Source organism: Serinus canaria, chromosome 1 (assembly GCF_022539315.1).
Source record: "Serinus canaria isolate serCan28SL12 chromosome 1, serCan2020, whole genome shotgun sequence".
NCBI classification, from domain to species: Eukaryota; Metazoa; Chordata; class Aves; order Passeriformes; family Fringillidae; genus Serinus; species Serinus canaria.
In genome coordinates this window covers 24,980,017-25,005,421 of record NC_066313.1, presented here as the reverse complement: position 1 = coordinate 25,005,421, position 25,405 = coordinate 24,980,017, and the positions used below count along the sequence as shown (strand labels likewise).

At 41.7% G+C, this 25,405-nt stretch overlaps 2 protein-coding genes across 4 annotated transcripts in view; one reads left to right on the top strand and one right to left on the bottom strand.

The window, feature by feature from the left end:
• Positions 1-9,215, bottom strand: part of GTF2E1 (general transcription factor IIE subunit 1) — a 48,620-nt gene extending 39,405 nt beyond the window's left edge. Inside the window, exons 1-2 of one of the 2 annotated variants that reach the window (XM_009102595.4) lie at positions 9,118-9,215; positions 918-1,395 (exon numbers count right to left, since the gene is read on the bottom strand). In XM_009102595.4, the coding sequence (XP_009100843.1) occupies positions 918-1,365 (448 nt within the window). In that variant the 5' untranslated portion in view covers positions 1,366-1,395; positions 9,118-9,215. Of the gene's footprint in view, positions 1-917; positions 1,396-8,601; positions 9,039-9,117 lie in introns of those variants that run through there. The other variant, XM_018908159.3, reaches the window with a different exon arrangement.
• Positions 9,216-9,368: 153 nt separating this feature from the next.
• RABL3 (RAB, member of RAS oncogene family like 3) lies at positions 9,369-20,447 on the top strand. 2 transcript variants are annotated; one of them, XM_009102594.4, is made up of 8 exons: positions 9,369-9,507; positions 9,692-9,783; positions 11,379-11,508; positions 14,325-14,439; positions 15,566-15,716; positions 16,361-16,432; positions 17,250-17,288; positions 19,883-20,447. In XM_009102594.4, exons 1-8 carry the CDS (start codon positions 9,462-9,464, stop codon positions 19,946-19,948), a joined length of 711 nt encoding a protein of 236 aa, XP_009100842.1. In that variant the 5' UTR covers positions 9,369-9,461; the 3' UTR covers positions 19,949-20,447. The 2 variants fall into 2 exon arrangements, with proteins under 2 accessions (XP_009100842.1, XP_018763709.1); XM_018908164.3 differs by lacking the exon at positions 17,250-17,288.
• The last annotated feature ends 4,958 nt before the right edge of the window (positions 20,448-25,405 follow it).

Genomic DNA, 25,405 nt, shown 5'->3' with positions numbered 1-25,405 from the left:
AGATTAAACATCAGAAACCCTAGATTAAAAGCTTCAGTGCTGCTAAACAGTCAAATTTACAGTTTCTCATTATGTTAACTGACACAAAACATCATACTTCAATGTATCTGAGAGCCCTCCTAACTTTTGTCCTCTTATTTTTCTGAAAAAGTAAAATCAGGACACAGAATTACAAAGAAAAAAATTAAAAAATAAATTAACACCTAACCTCTCTGCCTTCCCCCCAGAATAATCCCAGATTAGACTAGCAAAATGGAGTCTCATCAGGTGCAGGTGTTCTTCCTTTTATTCCTTAGCACAGAAGCAGAAAGTAGACAATGACACCCAAGAAAGACTCTCATTTAATATGCATGAGACAGATACACACTTCCACTGAGACTTATACATGAATAAGAATCTTGTTTACTCCCAACCACAGACAAGACTGTAATTAATTTCTTTTAACTTTTGCAAGACTGTCTTGCACCAGAAAACAAGGTTGTGCAGTAAAATGCACTAGGCTAGAGAATATTAAACAGTAACAACTCACTTCTTGCATGACCAGCTGAAATCAACTCTACACATGCCCTCTCTGCAAACTATCTGGAAGTCTCACAGTTTACTGGTGAGACCAGATTATACTGAAAAGCCATCAGCTTCCAACAAGGACAGACTGCCTTATTCACCCTTGAGTGTGACTTCAGTAAGACCTCCATTTCTCTACTGCTTGTCACTTAAAAGCATTTCACCAAGATTCCTCTTCGTCTCTATAAATCTCCATACACTCCTTTTGTATTTTGCTCAAACATTTATCACCTGCAGAAACAGAGTGCCCTCTAGCTCTGGCCAAACTCACAGAGAATTTTCCTAAGGCTCTGTCTCCCTAAAGTCCAGCATTTAGAATCACAGCAAGAGCACTCTGTTAGCCATACCCTTACCTGTCCTGGGGTCAAACAGCTGGTTGGCCTCCAGATCTGTGAAAGTGCTGAAGCAGATGGGGCATTTAAAAGAGGCGCGGTTGGTGGAGTCTCTCTCGTCGGTCTCGATCCTGCGGCGCATGTGGTCCAGCTTGTACTTGACCACGTTGACAAGCAGGCGGTAGTTGATGAAGTAATAGTTATGGCGCGTGGTCTTGCCGTCGGGAGCCGTCTCGACCCTCATCCTGCATTTGATGAACTTGTCACCCTTGAGGGTGTTGAGGACAGCCCTCAGCTGCTTCCTGTCAAACTTGAGGAGCTCCAGCATGTCCTCCTCCTTCACACAGGGGTTCCTGATAAGGATGTCCAGAGCCAAAGCATGCTCGATGCCATAAAAGCCACGCACCACATATTTGGCAAGGCGTTTGAGAGCTGCTGGGACCTCAGTGAGGACGTCTGGGTCAGTCATAGCAGGTCCAGATCGTGAGCTTCATGTATACTGCAAGGAAAAAAAGGCAGATGGATTCTTAGCTAGTCTTCTAAATTCCAGAGTTCTTATTTATCTTACTTAGAGGTAAGAAAAGGAAGGGTGTTTTCCATTGTACTTGTATTGTCTCCTTAGGTGTCAATAATGCTACTGCAATTGCAGAAATAGGAAATGATACGTGTCATTCAAAGCAAAATTATGTAAAACTTTTTTAAAAGCACACAAGAAATTAGTACCAAAACACACAGCAGATTTCATTTGTATTCAGTCAGAGCCAACACAGCTTGAGTAAGAAAGCTGTCCTCCAGAAGACAGTTTTGGGATAGCTGAGACCTGTGAATTGGGAAAAGCAGAAAATGGCTACAGCAAGAAAGGTCATAAGACAGCCGAAGAATAGTCTGAGGGCCTCAGCTGACATCACTTTATCCCACTGTAAGCAGCCCTGTCTGGTCTAACACCTCAGCCATCCCTGGGCAGAGATGCACTGTGAGGACAGCTTGCTGTACAGGCTGGTATGCATTCAAGCAAAAGCTCCCAGCTGCACAATGAGAACAGATCCTTGCTCATAAACAGACCTCAGTCAACTATCTGCAGCATGAAAACCATTAGTGCTACCAACTCCTACACCACAAACTGCTTCAGGCTTGTTCTTATATGAGCAAAGAGGTCCTTACAAAGGACTGAAACTTCATTTAAAGTCCCACATACAGGCCTTAAAAGCCCATTAATAACATAGCATAATAAATGAAGCAAAAGTCAATTCATACCAAATATGAAGTGATGACATGTTTAAAAAAGAAGAAAGTATTCCATTAAGTATTCTTTGAGTTACTTACCACCACTTACCAGGCTGCCTGTGACAAGACAATAATTTCCAAGTACTCTATTTTCACTTCACTTTTCTTCATTATAACATCAAATGGCAGAAATGGTCATGACTATGACATATATGGCAACATATATAAAGGAAGTCCTCATATTGTCACCCCTGCCACATTTAGCTCACAGACAACACCAGTGCTTTGAAGGAAGAACAAAGCATCAGAAGTGCTTTTGAAATAGCCATTCAGAAGGTTGCACTTCCAGCTAACATCAAATAAGACTCTCAATTATCTTTTTCAGTAGGAGTTTTCTATACTAGTTTAGGACATGAGCAACCATTTCTTACACAAAAGGTTCCTTCCACTGAAGAAAACCCTCCTCACCTTAACCTCTGTTTTTTTCATCATTGCTATGCAATTTTAATCTGTGAACTAATATATTAAATTGTAAAACTCTGCCAATCCTAATTTTCACTTCCATTAGATGTTTCACACACTGTATATGTATCTCCCCAGTATTCAAGCCTATCAAATAAAGCAAAGTAACAGCAGAAGAAAGGATCTGAATGAGTATCCTATTTTTTTTTCATCACTGTCATAAAACTACTGATAGGCCTTTTCATACACACCATCACAAAACTTTTGTCCTCTCTCCACACTAAGACTTCCCTCTGAGATCATCAACTCTGTAGGTGAGCAAGCAGCTGCTGACTCACTTCCATCACCTAGGACTTCTCAAAAATCTGTGATCATTTATCACAGTAGTCTTCTTGGATTTTTTTTTCTTATGATAAACAGTGTCCTCTTTAAGTGTAGAATTACCCACTGAAGCTTCACTCCTCTTCCACCCCTACCCTTTGCTGCCACTGAGGAGGGATGTTCCTCTCAAGGGTTATGGCCAGGACCACTGCAAAGCAATTAGGCTGTGGAATGTGAAGCTTCACAGTAACTAAATTAAGATCATCCTGTCTTTTCTGCCTCTTGGATAAGAAAAACACCACCTTCGTGGTTTGCTTTTAGAACACTTCCCTGCTTGAGCTTTTCTTTCCCTCTAACTTAGAGCCAAATGGTATTTGCAGTGCTCAGATTGAAATTAACTGAATGACATTTGTTGACTGCTGGTGTGCAGGCTGAGAATAGCTCCCAGCAAACAATGCCTGGATGTCCAGCTACAGCTTCCCTTTAAGGAAATTGAATTAAAACACATCTATCACACCAAGAATTAACCATGAAACAAGGACTTCCAGAGTCAGCCAGGTTTCTCTCGCATGCCAGAGACACAGTGATTCATCTCACACAAAGGAGAGCTTTAGAGAGCTTCACATTGAAGGTAAAAGTGTTAGCAATAAATGATGCCCCACCAAGAGTTAGCCATGCAGTATTTTGGAATCTCTAAGTCAGACCAAATCTAAATACTGTCAGAGGAGATTGTCTCTGAAGATCAGCATCATTATGTTGGTATATTTTCAGTTACCTAAAGACAAATCTTGGTTTTGACTGTATCTGTCAGCAACATACTGACACTATAAAACAATGCCAGCGCAGAAGCTGGAGGGAAGCCTTGATTTATTCTAATTGATTAAATCTTACTCAGAGTTAAAGCACAGTAGAGAATAAATGTAAAGATCAATTTTAAATAAAACCTGGCACACCAAGAGAGTTAAAAAGTCAAATTTTTAAAGTCAAAAGCTTATTAAGTGCTGATCTGAGGAGCAGACAACTTTCTCTCCTCAACAATCCACTTTCCCTACAACTTCCTTGTAAAAAACTTAGTGATGCAACTTGCAGGGGCACAGTGACCTTCAGATATCAGTTGAAATAAAAAAAAGGAGAAAAGTGCTTTTAAATAAGCACATCTCATTCTGGACACCTCATCTGAGAGCTGATGGAAAGCACTTTCTCTGCATTGATAAGACAGCTGCAGATTTCCACAGATACTTCCAAAACAGGTTTAAAGTACAATTTCCTGAATAATGCACTCAAACAGCTTAAACAGAGACCTACAAGAGACCAATACATAAAACCAACTCTAAGAACTTTCAGCAACATTCAGAGATTTAATAATATTTCTTAGTGTCAATCACTAGAAAATATTCTTTTTCATCTAGTGGGAGTAGGAGTTTTCACCCAGTTTCTTCTACTCTGCTGGAGATTTTGAGTGGTGTTCAAATCTTCTGTGTCCTCAGGTAACAGAGGGCATCTTGACTGTGATACTGTTTTCTTCCAGGTGGGGATAAATGGAAATACAGGCATTCTGAAAACACCAGAAACTATTCTTTCCTGTTATCCTCCACTTCAAAAAGTGGATTAACACACTTTAAGTTCTAAATCCTGCAGAAGACAGTCTTTGGGTGAAACAAACACCCAAACGGACTAGTGCCATCTTTGAGTGGAAAAAAAAAACCAAAAGCAAGTGCATACCACTGCCAGATCTCACCAGGCCAAGCTGATGTCTGCTCCATGAAGAATCCAAGGCTTTTAATCCCTAAACTGCAAATTCTTACCATCTTTCACCAGGCAAAAAGAACACTGATTCAGCTCACAAAATTCAAACCCAGGGGACTATACCACTGCATCCTTTAGCAATGATTTAACCTTCCCCTGAAGCAGTAAGTCAAACCTGAATTAATTACATGTGCAAAGAAATATGGTAACACCTTTAACAAGGTTTTAATGGGCGTGCATCTGTTTCATGATAATGTCTGAACTGACCTTAATAATTTATGAACATCAAGGAACATTTTCAGGGAAAAAAAAATACAATGGCCAGGATACTCAGCTATGCCAGTAAGCACCTACAGCATCAATAATCAGGCACACTGGACAGCATCATATTCAGAAACAGCCAAAAGAAGAATTTCCAAATTTAAACATGGACTTTATTAAAAGAGACAGTTGGTGGGGAATTGTTCTGGGTAATCACATTAATACAATTCAGTCTTACGGGTACAGGAGGAAAGCAGACCTGTCTGTGTTAACACAGTAGGACAGCACACCTAAATACACATCTGTTGGGTTTTTAAAATTGCTGTAATTGAAAGAATTAATAGTGATGCATCTATAAAAGGCAACACTGGAAAAAGAGACAGTTACACAACACAATCAGATCTGCTGGGTGAAGAAAATAAGGGTACCTTCTACAAGATTATACCTAAGGCTTAGTAAAATGTATGAGGCCTTCAGCATAACCAGAGATGCCAGAAAGGATGTAAGGGGCAGAACAAGTGACTGCAAACAAACCCTTCGGTATGATGGGATCAGAGATCACACAGAAGCCAGAAACTGAACTGAGCACACACCTCCACTTTCAGGAACTTCCTGATGCAACATCAAAACAACTGAACTCTTCCACATACAACGATTTCAAGGGTTTTCAATTCCAATGAACTCTAACAGCAATTGTGCTAATGAAGTTAAATCTGTTTTTCTTCCTGCTTTTCCTGACTCAAACTGAGACAAAGAGTGCTAGAAGGGCGGTAACCTAGAAGCCACAATGTAGATGAAAGTAGAACTAGAAAATATGAAAACCTACATCAGCCAGTGAATTAATACGAATTTTTATCCAGTATTGCAAATGTAGATCTTCCTGTTTCAACATGTAACTTTTGAGACTTACATTAGTTTTATCCAGAAAATTCAATGGTCTCACCATTAATATATTTGACAGAGGATCTTTAAAAGCAGGATCTTAAAAAAGGAAGCAGACTGCTTCAGACTCACAAGGATCTACAAAGCTTTTGTAACACCCCAGATCTCTTTTGGAGGAAAACCTGGAGTTGCAGGTTTGGGTAGGAACCTAGGCTACACCATTAACACTTGCAGAGGTGCTTCTTATTTTTCCCCACATTTATTTAATTAGTGCTCTTTCCCAGTAAATCTTTTAAACCAGCTTAGAAAATGCTTCTGCAAAATTCTGATAAAGATTTTTAAGAAAGGGGAAAAAAAATGTTACTTGCTTATACCACTGCCACAGTTTCTTCAGGTAAAATCAAAATCAGGTTATAATAAGAGAATCCCCTCTCCCACAAATGTGGAAGGTACAACAGGCTTCCTGGAGCCAATGCATGCCATATCCTGCTCCAGCTGTAACTTGCAAACACCAGATCCCAGTTTTGTAGTCTCTCACTCTAAGCAGATTTAAAATTCTGCTTTTCAGAAGATGATGAGGTAAAGCTAAGAAAAGCAATCCTGAATCTTCCTGAGAACAGGAAGGGAAGGCATAAATTTCAGAACTACAGTAGGAAAACATGTAATCAATATTTTCAATGTCTGTACAATATAACCTCAGATACTATTCATCCTTTCCAGAAAAGGGCACAGAATCTTCCACTTTCAAGACCTGTTTTCACTTGCATTTCTCTGTAGTAAGCCCAGAACTGCCTTTATCCCACATCAGTTGCAAAATAAAATCTTCTGACATTTTATCAAGAGCTTACTGAGTTTCATTCCCTGGAGAGTTCATGAACACTGCTGCTCAGCTTTTCTCCTGTACTACATCTTGATGAGAAATAAGTGTATTTTCATTGCGAGACCTGCCTTGAAGTATAAGGGCAGAAAAGAACAATCTGCTTTCACTGAAATCCCATCTTCTTGTTGGCTTTCCATAAACTGAAACCAGGAGGCCACAGGTATCAAAGGGATTTCTTCACTCAGGATGAGAAGCTGTGCTGCAGCTGCACACAGAAAGGCTGAGGGGCCTGGCTGAAATGAGGGTGCTTTCCCCTAATTTCACAAGTAAAAACACACGGAACCAGATGTAATAAGGCCACGAGGTTTGACCACACCAGGCAGAAACTGAACAATTCAGGCTCAGGATGTAATCCTCAATCACTTTTGTAATCTTAATCCAGCATAAACAATAGCTAGGTATCAGGAAATTAAAGGACCACCTGTGTGCATGTACACAAATGGATGAAATTTCCTGTTGCAGCTTACGTCAAATTACACCTCCCTCCCCTAAGGAAGTCTTTCTTTTCCTTCCTTGCCTTTAGCCACAAGCCCCACACCCTTCTGTCTTAATTCTGCCAGTTCACTATTCATGTAGCAACAAGAATCAATTGATACAAAGTGGAAAACTAACATGCCAAAATAAAAAGTGGGACATTTCAGAGATCAAAGGGGAAAAGTTCAAGAATTGAATCTTTTAAGTTATCAGACTAGAGCCAACACAAAATAGAAAATAGAATCCATGGCTAAGGATGTAGATGACTGGGGAGCTTTCCCCACGTGGTAGCAAATTAACCTAACGGTAATGCGATGCTAATAGAAAATTTGAATTATGGATACCAGAACCTCTTACAATTTACACTCTGATCTGAACCTACCAAGACAATAGGTGTTATTTTGGGGACATGTAAGCATCAGCCTTCACATAATGTAGTTGTAAGATTTTGTGGGTTTCTTTAAAGGGAAGAAATTAAGATCATTTCTCTCACATACCAACCTAGGAAGTCATTATTACAGCAAGGCACAGTGAACTTAACCCCAGCATCCCTTTCTACATTTCTGACAGGAAAAAAAGCAATAATTGCTTTTCACATTATGGATGCAATAAGACCTGGAACACCACATTTTTCATAATGATAGATTATGTGAGCAATACTGCCTTTTGGAAATTCCAGAAAGACAATGAAAAATTATGGAAGTATTGGGTCCAGTACAGTTTTAGTGCATGAGAGGGCAAGTTCGTGGGTATATACCGCAGATAAAAGCAATAAAGAAACAAAGAAACTAAGTAGCAAGACACCAGATTAGATTTAATTAACAGAGTTGCTTGTTTAGAAGAATCCCCTAAAGCATCCTCTGAGAAAGTGAGCTGTATGTCACAGGAAGTGGAAGGCACGAATGCAATTCCCATCAAGCCTCACTCCTGCCTGAAAGCATGTGTTCCTTCCCAGGCACATGGCTCTTCCCTCACAACACCATCCCGTGCACCAAACTGATTGCTTAAAGGTGGAAAAATAATTTTTTTTTCCCATTTTGCTAATTTTTTCAACAGTTCAGTAAGCTTGTGGTGAACTCTGACGAGCAACAGAACCAGGACGTAAGAGAGGATGCCATTGCACTGGAAATGATGAAAGAAAAAACTCATCCACCTTTTGTGGATGAAAAATATTAAGGTACCTAGACTTCAAGAAAATGAACCATAGCCATGCACGGCTGAACACTCTTTTCAGAATAGTGATCTTCCTTTTTCATTGTGAGCCGTTTGAAATGGCACAAGTCTATGGCTGGATCCATTTAACAGCAGCTCGGTGCCACTGTGAGATGCGATGTTTGCCTGCTTCTCAGGAAACAAGCATGCTCCTCAGGCCAGAGGAAATGCAATACACAAAAAATAAAAAATAAAAAATTAAAAAAAAAAAAGGGAGAAGGAAAAAACCCGAGCAAACCTCACCTTGCTGACCTGGAACACTGAATGGTTACACAGCTGGCTGTGGCTCGTTGGCTCAAACCTGGCAAACAGGAATGAGCTGGCCTTGCCAGTCAGCTCCCCCTCAGATGGCCATAACCCTGCATCTCCCTGCAAATCACAAGGGGCACAGACCTCCCGGACCACAGCAGCACAGTCAGAGGGGAGAGTCCCTGTGCCGCCTGCACGACTTCCCATTCCCTACCCATTTTATGTGTTGAGGTTTAAACATCGAACTGTGTAGGATTCTGCAGGGCAAGAGGAGGTCAGTAGAACCTCTTTAAAAAAAAAAATAAAATAAAACAAAGAAGCCTCAACAAACACTGCAGGAGGAGCAGCAATCGGTGGGAAGGAGCCAAGGCAAGGAAGGGGCCCAGACGCCAGACAGGCACAACGTGCGGGGAGCACGGGCCCCGCGGGCCGCTCTGCGGCACCCAAGCGCCGGGCCAGGGGCCTCCGCGGGCCGCAGGCACCACCCCGCTCCCCGGGGCCGGCACTGACCTGGCGCCGCTTCCAGCTCTTCCCGGCTCCGGGCGGCGCTTCCAGCGGCTCCGCCACCCGCGTCACGGCTGCGCGCGCCTCCGCCGTCACCGCCGGCGCGTGCGCCGCACCGCCCCCCTCCCTGCCCGCGCGCCACCCGGAGGGCCGAGCGACAGGGAAACGAGCCAATCGCCTGCCCGTACGGAACAGCGCCTTCCCGCCCCCACCGGGGATAAACCAATCAGAAGTGAGAACCGCGCTGGCCTCTCCAGCGGGCAGCCAATAGGTTGAGAGGAGCAGCAAGAACACGCGCCGCGATTGGCGGGCGCCCCGGTGGCCGGGCGTTGTTGCTAAGCAGAGTAAAGATGGCGGCTCTGGACAGGGTCAAGGTGCTGGTGCTGGGCGACTCCGGTGAGTCCCTGTCCCCAGGCCGTGTGTCCCGGGGCCGCTCCTTGGTCATCTGCTTCTCGCCTCCCTCCCCGTTACCCTCTGGGGTGCCGGGATCGCCCGCGTTCACTCAGTGTCGCTCCCGGCCTCGCCACCTGTAACCCTGGCACCGCCTCCCAGGAGTTGTTTTCTCTCTGTGCACTTGCAGGTGTCGGGAAATCGTCCCTCGTTCACCTCTTGTGCCACAACCAGGTGCTGGGAAACCCGTCCTGGACAGTGGGCTGCTCCGTGGATGTGCGAGTAGGTGACGTGTACGGCCTCTTGGTGGCCCTGAGCCTGACATGTACGGGAAGGGCCTTGACTTTTTATTTCAGTTACTTACCGCCCCAGAAAGGGGTGTATTTTGATCATGTGTTTTGCTGAGGGCTTAATCTTCTGATGTAAGTAGCGTCAAATGTGAGCCAAGCACTTGTGTAAGCAAGTTTTGACCTTCCAAGGTTGTCACAACCAGACAAGACATTTGTCACTCGTAGCTCTGCTTCCTGCTGCAGTGACCACTGGCATGTTACAGGGTGGCTAGTTCCTTGAGAAACAGGCAAAGAACAGCCAAATTGTCAGCCAAACACAGTAGGGAAAAACAGTTCACTCATTTATCTGGTGGGAGCGCAGGAAAGCTCTGGGAGATGCTCATGTGTTAGAAAAACAAATTAAAATTTAGGGTCTGGCATGGTTCAGTGCTCTTAGACCTGGGTGAGGAAATTAGCAGGAGAAATTTATTGTTGAGACCTGGACACTAGGAATGCAGAATTTATAAATCACAAAGACACGTTACAAAAAGCAGAGTTGAAGAAGAAACTAACAGACAATTAATAAGACTCTCCGTTCCTGAGAAAAGAATAATAAAAAAGGCTGAAAATGTGGGCTACATAGCATGAAAATTGAAAAGTCAATAACCAATAGAAGATCGAATACTAATTAAGGAAGAGGACTGTGTCACTTGTAAGCCAGTGGGCACTAATTCCTTTGTTTGCCGAAATGTCTAAGCAGTTGTAAGTTTTGGTGACTAATGCACATGTTTGGTGAAGTGCTACTCATTTATTTAGTACCTCAGTGCTGAATAAATCAGTGTTGATTTTCTAACCTAATTGGGTTACAGAGTTTATTTCCTGGTTTTTGGTGACAGTTGTGACCGTGGGGTTGCTGTTTCTCCTGACTACTTGCTGCAGGACCTGCTGTGGGAAGAATGAGGATGCCCATCCAGCAGTTCTTTGGGCCCAGCCACCAGCCCTCATGGGACATTGATAAATGCTTTTTTCCTTCATCACTTTTTGCTGCATTCTCCTTGAAATGCATTGCCTAGGTTAGGAATGTATTTCCGAAATCTGAGGAGAGGAACATGGCAGTCCTGTTTGATTGTGGGCAAAACTACTCAGCAGATCTGGGGGCAGAAGTTGTTGATTAATTCAGTTGAGATGTCAGGGTTTGGTAGGAAAAAGATGTGGTCAGTTGGAATCCAGGTCTGTCATTCTTGCAGTGCTGCCATGTGGGTTTTAACAACTGTAAGAAGTCAAGACCTTAATTTTTTCCATTTGCTTTAGCAAATCACTGTGTCTGAGCACATAATGAGATGTTGAGTTTGTTGACACTGAGATGCTCCCTGTGCACTCACCAGGCTCCCTCTCGCATGAGATGGTGATCTCCATCTCTGTGGTATCCAATGGCTGCTGCTTGACTCACTCCATCTCTCTGCTACTTGAGGGGTTTGGAATAGTGTCAGCATGAGAATTTCCAAATTTCTATCCAAGTGCAATAATCCAGCTGAAAGTGTAAGTGCCATGTGGATTAACTCCTGTGACATGGTGCTGTGGTTATGCATCATGTGAATTTTTCATCAGATCCATGACTACAAGGAAGGAACTCCAGAAGAGAAGACCTATTATATTGAGCTGTGGGATGTTGGAGGTTCTGTGGGCAGTGCCACCAGTGTGAAAAGCACACGAGCAGTGTTCTATAATTTGCTGAATGGTAAGTTTGCTTGGTGTAAATATGGTTTTAATACTGTTTATGTGAGGAGCCGTCCCTTGGTCCTGGGGCAGAGTTCCAGGCAGCCTGTCTGAGGGCTATATTGTCCTCCTTTCTGATTTATGCAGGAGCAAACCTGATACATCCATAGGCAGAAGTTCATGGATTCAGTTGTGAACAGCAGATATTTCAGGCAAACCTGTGCAGATGAGCTCTATCAGCCTTTCCCTTCAGTCTTGTGCAGTTGGCACAGCAGGGAGGCTTTGAAGGTGCAGTGGTTGCCTTCACCTTTCTGGGTCTGATATACTGCAGAAATATGATCTCTATTTTTTTGAGAATTTTTTTATCATTTATATTTTCTTGTCTGTTTGGCTGTAAAACTTACAGCAGAAAAAATTATTATTTCAGTTTTATTAACTTTGATAGTTACATCCTACCCTGGCAAATTTGAACTGTGTCCCATAAAATTGCCATATGCTGATAACCATCTTGCCTCTGCTCATTTAGCTTACCAACTTATTTTTAAGAGTTGAATCTTGCAACTTGCTGCATATGTAGGAAGTAGTATTTTGTGCCTTCTGTTGAGATATTGTCTTACAGGCCTAGTAGTTCATCTGTGTTTCTAACAAGAGTAAATAAGCAATTATAAATATAACAGTGCAGTATTTCAGTGGTTACTTTTTGTTATCCCAGGATAGTTCACTAAAAACAGATTTGTATCAGACTAAGAACTGCTTCTGAAAATCTGGCTCAAGTGTTCTGTTTGATTCTCTTTGCTTATTCCCACTCATTTGAAGACTTTTCAATAACATGTTAAGCCACACAATAAACATTTTTGGCCTGTGACTAACTAGTTATTTCTTCCTCCTTTCTCAGGGGGAAAACTGTGTTAGTTACCTCTTGCTTATACTGTTAACCAGATTTCTGTGTATGAGAATTGAGTTGTGCCCTCAAAGCAAGCCTCTTTTATATGAAAAAAAATTGATTTCTTTTTGATACCAAATCTACAGTGTGCCAAGGAGTGTGGGTCAGACTTGGAAATACCTTAGAACAGCCCATTAGGAAATGAAGTCTTGGAGTTGTGCATCTGAATTATAATTGATGACATTAAAATAGAGTTATTTATCTCCACTGCCCAAAAGATACTAATTAGACTGCTTGCATATGAAGAGTGTTGACTTTGGTAGTTAACCTTGGGTCTTGTTTCTTTCATTAGATTAATTTCTCCATTAGAGCTTGTCTCCCAAATTGCCTCTGCTTGACCTGATTTAAGAAGAGAAGATGAATGCATTCCTTCTGCCTGACTGCTTGTGCTTTCTGGGCTTGCAGTGCTCTGAAAGCCAGTCAGTGTTTGGTTGTGGCAGCAGCTGAGCAGATTGCCGGGTTGTTGACCAGGCTGGTATACTTTGGTTTTGGATTATCCACAGATCTTCCTCTTTGCTGACTCTCCACCTGGTGTAGGGACTGTGATAGCTGAGGACAGTGACTGGGCAGTAAGGCTTTGGCTTGCAGACCTTGTTGTGGGAGGAGCATTTCTTTGAGTCATCATTGGTCCTGCCTGCTCTTTTTGGATGTTGGCAGCCTTTTCTTGCTGGTGCAGCTAACTGTGCAGGTTTTAGGTGAAGCAGATAAGGAAACTGACCAATCAAAGACATAACTGAGGGAGAGTGTATGGAGGTGCAGGGTGTTTGTCACAGGCACTCAGCAGTGCCTCTGGATCTGTTGCTGTAGGCCAAGTTATGTTGTATCAGGCATTTTCTCTCTATGCTGGGGGTGGACACGAATCAGAGTTGCCTTTTTATACTGTTACTGAGATAAATGCTTTGAAATAGGGCTGTAGCTGTGATATGCTGGGAACTCTGGTGGGAGAGTCTGTGCACAGTCATGTGGTGTAGTGGAAAATGTTTGTGGAAATGTGGTTTGTTCATAGCAGTGGGTGGCACCTCTGGAGGTTGTCGTGAAAGACTAAATTAGTGAGTTGTTTCCACCTGTAGGCTCTGAAGGGTTTTGAGAATGAATCCTAATGCAGATAAGGGATATCATTCCATTTTGTCCTTGAATTGGTGATAGTTTGAAGTCTGGAGGAAGTGAGAACATTCCACATATTGCAGAAGGTGTGAATAAATAGAAGAAATTTGCTAGCAGGTGTTGGTAATTGAGTTAGGAACTGTGGTTATCAGAAGTGGGTGTCTGTTAATAGCACAGCTAGGAAGCTTGACTCTGTCTCAGAATTTACATTTTGAAGGCTCATGGTAATGAAAAATGCTAGAAACTTAATCTTAACTACAATAGGTCTTATTAATTCATGCTTTTATCAGTTATTTAGTGGACTATAAAATTTTGTCAGTGTCTGTTTCCCCTTTGAATACCTCCCCATATATATAGCATTAATTCTTGAAGATGCAGGAAAGCAATAGTTCTCTCTGAACTCTTCTAAAACAAAGAAAAAGCCTTCAGACTTTACAGCTAGTGGGATAAAAATAATTATCAGAGAAAGGCTAAATTTTCTGCTGCAGTAATATAGAATTTCAGTATCATGAGAAGTAGACAGAATCAGTGAATGCCTGCAAGCCTTTTGCAGATTAAAGCCTGAGATGGTTGGTTGTTTCCTGCTTCCATGTGATTTTTCTCTTTTCTTGATAAGCAGCTTTAAAAAACCTGTTGCATCCTGATATTTTTCAGCCTTACTTATTCACTGTAGCTGAACTGGTTATACATCCCTTCATTCTCAGATATCTGGGAACCTGTGGGTGTCATTTTGGTAAGATAAGGAGGAGAATATGTATCTTTAAATGGCATCTTGCTGTCTTTCACTCTAGGGATAATTTTAGTGCATGACTTGACCAACAAGAAATCATCCCAGAATTTGTATCGCTGGTCTTTGGAAGCACTCAACAGAGATGTTGCTCCAACAGGAGTTCTCGTGACAAATGGGTGAGTGAAAAACAAACATGCAGAGCTCAGACATGGTAATTCCAAGAAGTTGTAGAAGTTTTTGTTCCTCTCTAAGGGTACTTGGTCTCCACAGGAAAGTACATTGGTTAGACTTGGAAGAAAGAAGAGAAGAAATGGGGACTATCAAAGAAAATTTTCTGTTGATTGTTCTTGTTCTTTTATACTGCCAGTCAATATCAGGTGATTCTGTCAGCAGATTCCCAAACTGGGTGACAGGGACCTTGCATTATTTTTCTGAGGCCTCTGTGAGAGTGGGTCCTGTCCCCAGTTGCAAGATTGTCTGTACTGAGAGATGCCATTGTACAGGAGATATCATGGAATAATGTGTCTGGGCAAAGAGGCATTCTTTCCATGCACCAAGACTGAGGTAGTTCACTTCAAACATTTTTGGTTTGGGGATGGGGGAGTGATTTTAGGAGCATGACTAAAAGAGCTTAGAAAACTCTGCTTAAACAACATGTTCATAATTAGCTCTCCAACACCTTGTCAAGGATTTCCTCCTGCACCTCTTTGCTCCTGTCATCCATCTAATCAAGGAGGTTTTAAAATCATTGCTAAACCTCACTCGTGAGCAGGAAGGCAATGATGAGGAGTAGATTTTGAGGGAAAAAGATCAATTGTTTATCTGGTACACAGAAAAGTTGTTCTGGTACACAGAAAAGTTCTGTAGAAATATAGGAAATGGGAAAGGGGATTTACATTGTATAAACTGCAAAATTCTCCAGTGTCTCCACAGACAAGTTCTTCACAACTGCTTTAATTTTCAGAAATTTAACTTCTGTTGAGGGCAGATGTTCAGCCACTAGCAGTTCCTTGCTCAAGTTGTTGTTGTTTGTAATATTACTTGCTAGAAAGCTTGGTTTAGGTAAAAAATTACAGACAAGTGATTATCTTAGCTAAGAAGAGTGATTGAAGCTTCGGTTCCTATGTAGTGACTTAGATGCAAAAGTTTTTCCTTAATTTAAAGATATTGCACATTTTAACTTAGATAAATGTTAATAATTATATTACTGGTTTTTGAGAGGCACAGGGGAGGTGATGTTGTACTTGTGCCCACTTACATGGCCATTGCCTTATTCAGGATTGTCTTTGTTTCCCTCAACAGTGACTATGATCGTGAACAGTTTGGTGATAACCAGATCCCACTGCTGGTAATAGGAACTAAACTGGATCAGATCCCAGAAACTAAGAGGAATGAAGTTTTGACCAGAACAGCATTCTTGGCTGAGGATTTCAATGCTGAAGAGATAAATTTGGTTAGTATCCTTGTCATCACTGTTGTTTTTCTTTTATATGGGTGTGAGTCCAAAGTTTAGTAAGTAGAGATGTAACAAAACTTGAGCTTTTGGAGATTTTTCCAGTAGTGCCAGTCATTCATGTTTCTGTTGGCTCTGCCCCTTTCTTGATGAAACAGATATCTTTGTTTCACTGTAGGGAGATGCAAGGGGTATTAGATAAGGTCCCTTGAGCTTAGAATTGTTGGCTGGGAGGAAATGTTCTTTTTCTTGTTCATAGCTCTGATACAGACTGTCTTTGAATGAAACATGAAGATGACTTTATATAGATCTGTGGGTATAAAAATATACATCTGCTGTATGAATGCTTGTATACACACTCCCAATCTCAGGTGTAGCCTGTACAAATCCCTGCCTGACTGTATAGCTGGTGATGTAAGGAATATGTGGAGCATACAGGGGGGTTGCTTAGAATTCTGCAGTAGATTCACAGATCAGTTGGTCTTTCTTCTGAAGTGACTGTGGAACAGAAATCAGCAGCTCCACTGTTTTTCCTTGCTGATGGTGTGTGTCAGGGGAGAAAGGTATGCTCCATTTCCTTGTGTTTGGCTTCCTTGCACTGATTTCCTTGTGCTTGGTTTGTTGTTGTCTTTTGGGTGTTCTAGGACTGCACCAATCCTCGTTATCTGGCTGCAGGTTCATCCAATGCTGTCAAACTAAGCAGGTTTTTTGATAAGGTAAGTCAATGAAATGTTTTATTGTCCTGTGCATCAAATGCTGGGATTTGAGCATGAGCAACAATTTAAGCTGCTCCTTTCACATTCCACTCTCTGAGTTGGTTCAAGCCAGTTGTGGGAGGGCCAAAGATTGATCTGCTTTTAGAACCCTACAGGAGATAGCTGATCTGCCTGAAGATTTAGTTCCTGATCTGCATAGAGCAGTGAAAAAGAACTCACAAATGTGCAAAGACACTCTGCTTATGCATTTGAAGTTGTCTGGCAGGTCAGAGGGGTTACAGCATTCTGAGGTAGTAATGTGGGGATATGTAAGACTGGTTAGCTCTGTTGATCCTACTTAAAGCAACCTTTAGGAATTAAGAAATTAATTAAGAATATTATTCTCCCTTCCTGAAAAAGGGACCATTAAGGTCCACTGTGCAAATGAGAGAAGGAATGCCCTGTTTTAAGCATCCTTTGGGCAAAATAGCATAGTGGGGCTGCTATGCAGTACTAGGAAGCATTATCCCTGCAGAGGGAATGGGAGTAACTGATTCTGAAGCAGGAGGCACACTAACCATCACCTCCATTACCCAGGAGAGCTGTGTTGAAGTTGAAGATGATTAGACAGCTTGAGCAGCTTGTCTAAGTATGGGTGTAGGTGGCAACTGCTGTGTGTGCTAGATCATTGCACTAAAGCAGTAGGCCTGGAGCAGAGATGTGGGGTCAGACTTTGTCCCAGTTAGCCCTGAGTTTCAGTGCTCATATGTGAAGTGTTGGTTGCAATCTGAGGTTATGCATGTGCTGTGCAAGCTAAGATCTTCTCTGTTGTTCCCAGGTCATAGAGAAGAGATATGTCTTAAGAGATGGCAATCAGGTTTGTCACTTTTCCTCCTCTTTTGTTTCATTTCTCCCTGTGTAATGTGAACTGCTGACATAGTCCTCTTTAAAACACAAGCTTCCTGCAACCTAAATGACAATTTGTGCTGGTAATTTAATTCTTTTATCTGTGGCAGCACAGCTGTTAAGGCTAGACAGAAGAGTGGCTGACTTTTGTCAGCTGAAGTATTTGTCTGTAAAGTCATTGGCAGCGAAATATTTAAGTATGCTAACATAGTAGAAGTTGGAAGAGTGAGGTAAAATGGGCAAATATGATTTCTTTCAGCTCTGTCAACTTCAGGCTGCTTGGTTGCTGATTAAGACCATAGATGCTATCCTGAAGGTCAATGAAAGGGATTTTTTGTACAGCTGGAACGAGATTTTATGTTTAATACAGGTAGTTTCCAGAGATTCAGTGGAGGTACAAGGAAAATGGCAGTATGATATCAGCTTGTAATTCATTCCTAAAGGACTCAATTAACTGTTTTCAGCCAGTTGGGGAAGCAAAATGACTTCTGGTTTGGACAGGCCACTTCAGCTTTTGTTCCCCCCACCTCCCCACATGCAGTCTGCCATGCAGGGAGTAGTGAAGTTGCATTTACCTCCTGTAAAGGTGTTGCAAATTACCATGCAAAGCATCTCTGAAGTACAGTCACACCTGTACATTGTTAGAGGTAGCTGTGCTGAAAGCCCCTGGGGTGTGGGGGGGAAATAGTCACAGGTTACAAAATGCTTCCTTTCTTGGAGCACTGTTTTAGTGCCTTTTTAAAATAAATTTGCTTTTGCCTCTTTCAGTTCTGCATGCTACTTTTTTTATTCCCCTTTCCTCCCCACATTCTAGTGAAAGGAAGTTTCCCTTTCATGGGAATAATATCTTAATGCAGAAACCTGCTTGTGTGCTGGTTGTCTTTGATGCATGATGTAAGATTTGTATTTTTATCATTTGATCCTATTTAGTGGCTAGCCAGGGATTAACTATACATTCTTTTTGGCTGTGTGCCAAAGACTGCAGCCTGCTGATGACTGTCTGCTTCCCTGACAGGAGCTCAAAAGCTCAAAACAAATCTTAAAACAGCAAACAGTCATGTTTAAAGAGGCAAAATCCAAATTGGAAATGGAGACTTCAGTGCAACCTCTTGATGTTATCATTTGAGGTTGCCTCCTCAATGTAACTCTTACCAATGTGTTTGTGGGTTTTCTACAATAGGTCACTATGATCATTCGTGTTTTAGGGTATTTCTTTTATAAACTTATTCAGGAGGAAAAGAATGGTAAGTTTTAAATTGTTCACAGCTATGACTTCAATCAGATATGTGATAAATAATTATTACTCTTAATTAGTGACTTTGATGTAAAAAATGCTAAAGCAGGTAAGTTTTTACCTATGGTGTTCAGGTACTTTTTAGTTATAATGATTGCATTTTTCCTCTTTAAATTCCTGAAGCAGTTTTCATGAGGTGAACCTTTGTACAAAATCTGCCTGATTTTATCCTTAGAGATGATTACTTTTCAGAGATTAATAAACCAGTACCTTAGTGAATACCTTGCATATTTGAGTTTTGGGCCTGAAAACCCCAAGTACATTTAATCTGTGGAGTTTTTAGTGGACTTTTATTTTGGGAAAGCTCTTCAGGTCTCTTCTTACCAGTGAAATGTGTAACCTGAGCAATCTGCTGTGAATTGTAGATTATGTTTTCGTCCCACACCATCATTACATGCCCATGTTCTTCTGGCATGATTTGTAGGTCTTGGTTGACTCCTTCCATTTTAATAGACTGCATTTCCTGAATGTGAATGTGTGGAATTGTTTTGGGAGGGCGTGTCTACAGGGTCTTCTGTTTCTGCTTGATTGTAGTGAGTAAGGTAAAAGTTACTCTGGCCTGTAATCAAATAGTTTTATGATGCCAGTAGGGCAGATATGGAGTATTAGAAAGGAGCACATCACTTTCTTTTGAGGATTCACAGATACATTAAATTGAAAATCTGTCTGAAATGCTGTTAAGGCCAGAGAAGTTTGTGATGGTTTCAAGTAGATTTTCTTTGTAAACATCCATTGTCACTGTGTAAGCAGTGTCTGCAGATGGGCTGCAAAAGCAGGAGTGCTAATCCTTTGTATTGTTGCAGCATTTCTATGCCAATGTTTTTCTTTAAGCTTTCAGCCATTGATAAAACTGTAATTTCAACTGCCACTGAAGTGCTGATGCCCAGGTTTGAAGGCATAAAGCCTCAACAGCTCTCTGATAGGACTTGGTTTATATTGTTTTATAGTTTTAAAAATGAGTGGAGGAGAAATTCTTGTATGCACTCGACTCTGCTTTGAAATCTGTCTTTGAAATCCGTCATTAACTGTGTTAGGATTGAGGCTTTCAATTTCCCTTGCCAAAAAGTCTTAAGGAGCCCCACAGAACAGATGAGCCATAGTGGAGTTGTGCAGTTTAATTAGAGGGGCTTCTCTAGCAGTCAGCTGAAGCACTGTGGCCCTGATTCTGGAGATGGCAGAGGTGGAAGATGCTGCAGTTGGCTTGGTAACAGTGTGGGCTGGAGGGACTTCCTGCTGATTCTGACATGATAACTTGTCTTCCCTGCCTCTAGATTCCTGGCTTCTCTGAAAGGAAGAGGTTTGGAGGAGGAACACTGAAGAGCCTTCATTATGACTGAGGACTGAGGAAGTGGAAGACAACTTCTCTGAGTTCCTAAAGACATTCCCGTTCCCACTGGATGCACAAAGACAGTAATGCTTCTGTCAAGCAGAGTAAAATGATATTACAGCTGGCTAGCCTGCTGAAGCTTCTATTGTTGGAAAAGACTTGGGAAAGGTTTTCCAAAAACCTAATCTGGAGCCTAGAGTATTGCTTAGGATTGCAGACCATCTGGATCTATGGGAACAACTGGGGAAAGTGTGCAATATGTTGAATGCCTCTCACTGCTGTGGGAAACTTCATCATACACAGCACATATATGTGACATCCTTGTCTCTATTTGGAAAACTTATGGACAGTCTTGGCAATGATTTGTATAAATTTTACCTCTAAAGGAAAGATGACATTGAGTGGGCCTCTCAAAGTGACCAAAACAAGTGAGCAAAGCATAATGATGGGTAAGGGGTGGTCTGCAAAATAATGGAATGCCTTCATTAAATGAATGGAATGCTGTTTCACCCAGAGCACACTGTTCATCCCTATTCAAAAGGGATAAAAGCAATAGGCAAGATATGAAAAAAAGATTTGAAGCCTTAAAAAGAAAATCATTAGTAGAAAACAACTGGTGTTAGTTCTGCTGCTTAAATTAAAATTGTTTACTTTGGAGAGGGCAAAGTAAATCAGGTTGTCCTGTTTATCTTTTCATAATGATTGTGGTCTTGTTTTTTATATTAAATTAAAAGGCAATTCATTGAAAACTGATGGGAAAAGTATGTTTTTATACAGTGCTTATTTGGAACATATGTGACATGGTCCTACTGAGCCTGAGGACTTAGTGGATTCAGAAAACACAGAATGTAAGAACATCCTCTGAATTAGAATGGATAGAAATTTAGAAGGGATATGAAGCTGTGTAAAAAGTATGAACTGAGCATGATTGGGAGGAGAGTTCTGTGAAGTAGATGTTTCCTTTACATAGTTAGCACTAAGGATAAAGGAGACTTGATCTGGTCTGATCTCCTGTACAAGGTCTTGTTTTCCTAAGTAGCCCAAGCTTTGCACAGATTCTCACCTTGCTAGAATTCCATGGAGTGGTAAAATCCTGATTTATGGCAGTTCCTTCTTTCCACACCTTCCTCACAGTCACTTCTAATGGTTAAGCCTCTGGCAAAGGCTAACTAAGAACTGGAGTTAGATGTAAATAGATATTAATAATAAATGGGGAAAGAAGAAAGTAAAATGCTGGTGTGAAATTGACAGGGAGCAGCATTCTGCAGTCTCTGGATTACTTCTGCCTGCAGCTCTTCTGGCAGCTGCTTGGAAATAAATAGAAACCTGCCCACTGCCACTAATCAGGCACAAAAAAGTGATAGCTGGGGGCACCAGTCAATCTTATTACAAAAATGGATGCTTTGCTTTCCCTTAGGCCATTTCCAGAAAGGTCTGGGAGCAGTTGTAAACATGAGTGCAGTAAATTTTTAGGTGCTTGTGTGAAATAGGTTGTTAGTTTACAGTTAGTTTACAACCAGAAGAAACAAGGTACCGAAATATTCATATAAGAACACATGTCTGAGCTGTGCAGCTCGTGACAGCCCCAGTGTCTGTCTCTGATCCTTTGACAGTGAAAGCTGGAATTGTTTTGTCAAGGTGAGGTGCAGTCTTAGGGTAACCAGATCTGGGCTCCCTCAGGTTCCTAAGGAGCTGCAGAGCAGAACAAGCAAGCTGTAGTGCTGTTCCCTCCTTCACCTTTAGTAGCCAAACCCCTGGCTGCAGCTCACCTGTCTGCAGGTGTTCTAAAATAGGCCTCTAGCCCAGAATAAGTACCTTGTTTGTTTAGATCTCAGCAGGTCACCACAATTAGGTATATTTTTTCCTTCTTAGGACAAGGTGATGTGTAATGGAATTGTGCATGTGGATGATGTTACATTTGTGCAGGGAGTTCCAGCTTCTTGTCAGAACCAGGAGTATGTGAGCAGCTGGAGTTATATTGCTTTTCTACCTTGCCTGTTCCAGCTGTCCAAAAATGGTTCACTTGCAAGTTTAGGGATGTGACACCAGACAACTTTTTTATGTCACACTTCTTTTATGTGTTTTACCTTCCTTTTCTCTGCACACACACCCCTCTTCCATGCCCTGTGACCCTTCTGTCTGTCTTGCCTCTGTCTGCCTATACGTCACTCCCTGTTCCCACAAATACTATCCCCCTTTCTCTCCCCATTTGCCCCATTTGTCTGACCCCTCTGTATTACAAGAAGTCACAAAGACTCCTCTCTGTGTTTCCTGCTTGGCTCTCTGGTTTCTCTTGTTTTCCCATTTTCCTCTCTGTTTCTCTGTGCCATGCATTGTCTCTCTTGCTGGACCACTGAAGTTCTGTTTTTCTGTTTTCCTTCATCTCTGGTCCTGTCTGTCTCTGGTTTGTATTGCATGCACACACATTTCACATCAAAACATTGTTACCCAGTCCCTTTAAATTCAAGCTACTCAATGTCTCCGTGTTAGCTCCCAGGCAGAAATATGTGCCCAGGGGCTGTGTTCCAGAGGTGTCAGTGAGGGTGGCTCATGCAGGTACATGTGAGATGTGTTGGACCTCCCATGCACACACAGGTGAAATGAAGAGCAAATAAACCATGAGCCTTCCCTGTTCCCAAGGGGCTTGACAGAGCTTTCTGGTAGTGCTATGACCACTTTGATGACTGGGGGGATCATCAGAATGAATATGAGTATGTCCTTAACAGGGAAAATTTAGCAAGGATGCAACTGGCTTTGTAAGCATGTGAAATCTATCCAGTAATGGGTCTTTGGGTGCAACCTTAATACAAATTTTCATTATTGATTATATTTGCAGAGGCAGCTGCAATCTGCTCCATTTGTCACAAATGAGAGATGAACTGCTGTGTTGTAGCCTGCAGTCAGTATCAGTCAGCTGTGGTGAAGTCAGGGTTTGGGTTCTCATTTCTCAGTGGATAACAAGGTGACAGTTTTCACTGATTGAAAACCTGCTTTGCTTTTCAGCAAAGGGAGCTTAATCCTTCTATTTCTTTTGTTAGTCAGTTCCTCTTGTTAGAAGTCATGTTTCTGTCTCACTATCCTTACAAGGATGCTGGTTACTTTGATTTCTTTGTAGGGTTGAGCAAGTGTGTGGCTTAGTGCACTAGTTTGCTTCGACAGAAAGCCATTATCATTATTGATGAACCTGTCACTGGCTGGCAAGTTACCAGGAAGTGTGCAGAGGTAAAGCTTTCCTTAGGGTGTGCTTTGCTGCAGCACTCTGTGTTAAGGTCTTCAGACACACAGGGATTTCAGGGAAAAAAAAAATCACGTAGTTTTCAGGTGGAAGAGGGGAAGAAAAATAAAAGCAGTTCCAATCTTTAATTTCAAGTAGCAATGGCAAAGCTCTCCCATCTAGTGAGGGCCTGTGACATGTAGCCAAAAGTATTATTCTTAGTATTTATTATCCTCTTTGTGCTACTGTTTTTATTCTGACATCTGATCAGTAAGCGTGGAAAATATATTTCTTTATTGTACACGAGGACACGAAGGAGAAATTAGGAAGCATCTCTGTCACTAACAGTGGCCATGTGAGCAGCATAAGGGATTTCCAGTTGTGCAGGCAAAGCTGCAATGAACAGCAGTACTCAGGTCCTGACTCTAAATGGATCTTGAAATGAGAGGCAGCTCCCTATCAGTGAGAGTGATGATGCCTAAAACAGTTACTGGGAAAAAAAAGTGGATTTGTCAATGTTTAGAGTTTCTCAGAGTAGCATTAGTTTCTTTGGGAAAGGCATGCTTTAGCACAGCTTTGAGGACAAGTCCCCAGCATGCATGTAAGGAAGGTGGTTTAGATGATCAGAGCTCTCTGTGGCAGCAAAGAGACTGTGAAATCTAACTTTGGCAGTTCAGCTGTTTAGCCAACACCTGCTGCAAATACCATTAAATACAGAAATGTGGTTTCTTTTTCCTACTTCGGCATTTTATTGCTCAGGTACAGCTTCTTGTGCCCCTTGGCCTTACCTGTGCACCAAAATGCTGGTTCCATACCTACTGAAATTGCACAGGGAGGTTTATTCTCAGCATACCACCACAGACTTCTCTCAAAAAGATATTGAACACAAGACAAGCTCATAAATAAAAGCATATGCTCTTTCTTGACTAGATCAAAATGAAGTCTGGACTGCATGAGCAAACCAACTTAAAATTCAATCATATTTTTGAATAAGAGGAGCATGAAGGGAAATAGTGGGTGATTAACCCATGCACATCTGTGTTCCCTTTGACCTGAAAGTTAATGTTTACACAGTGGAAATGCACTGCTGGCTTTGGGTTAAAAATTGTTTAAAGGACAAGGATGCCCAGTAGCTGTGAAGGCTACGACTGTGGTCAGAGCTTCTATCTTTCTGTCTGATACCATCTGCTTTTCCTGAGGCTTGTTGTGCTGTGGCTTACATGGGTTTGATGGACTGTCCTACCCTTGCTGAATAAAAGGTCAGATCACAAATTCAGTGGCTGTCCAAAATTAGCACCGGAGTGGGGAAGTACAGAACAAAGCAATGCGACTAAATTTTCTGCTGACTTCTAAGAGTGGTGGTTCTAGCCTGCAGGCAGAAAACATCACAGCAACGTGAGCAGGTGGCTTCTCCAGCTTCTATTCATGCAGCATCTGCTTTTTGGCAACAAGGAATGTGTGCTTTCTGTTGCAGACAACTTTTATGATCTTTCCTGCACAAATAAATGATAATAATTAACCTGTCTGGCATCTCCTGCTGAACAGTCCCAGAAAAATGACAAGGACATATTTCATAAAAGCCACTCTACAGGAAAGTACATGTTATTAAAAAGAGCCTTTTTTAACACATTGTTGTAGGCAGTGATTTGAAAAAAAAAGTATAAACATTATTGCTTTATTTTGCTATATTATGATGAAAAGTTCAAAAAAGAGGTTAATTCTCCTGGTACTAAGTAATACACTGTCAGATAAACAAAGACAGCTGCTCTAAAGAGCCCTGTCCAATTTAGCAGTGTGTAAAGGGTTAACAAGCAAAGAACAGATGCAAGTTGCGGAAGCTGGGATCACAGAGACAGAAGTGAATGAGGATATTTATTAATAGGTACATCACAGATGCATTGTAGCTGATGAAGATAGGAGGAGAAGTTGGTCAATTTAGAAGCAGGGTGCGTCACTGTGAAAAGCAACAGGTTGTTGCAACAGGAGGGGCACAAATACATCAGAAAGGATCTGCCTCAGTCTCCCGTGACGTCTTTTGCTCACAGGAGAGAAGAGCTTGACTCTTGGGACTGGACAATGCCTTGCTGCAGGACGCAGTGGTGAGCTGTGATCCAATAATAGTTCACACCATGGCCCCACTACCTGAATCAGCAGGAAACAAAATGCCTTTTAATGCAGATGCTGTGAATTCAAAATTTTTTCAGTCCCCTTTTTCTGTTGGATCAAATACAAGCTGCTTCAACTTCTCATTGA

Coding starts and splice junctions, on each gene's coding strand:
- RABL3 (XM_009102594.4), top strand. CDS start 9,462: ATGGCGGCTCTGGACAGGGTCAAGGTGCTGGTGCTGGGCGACTCCG. Junction 14,440..15,565: donor GGAGTTCTCGTGACAAATGG/GTGAGTGAAAAA, acceptor TTCCCTCAACAG/TGACTATGATCGTGAACAGT. Junction 16,433..17,249: donor TAAGCAGGTTTTTTGATAAG/GTAAGTCAATGA, acceptor TGTTGTTCCCAG/GTCATAGAGAAGAGATATGT.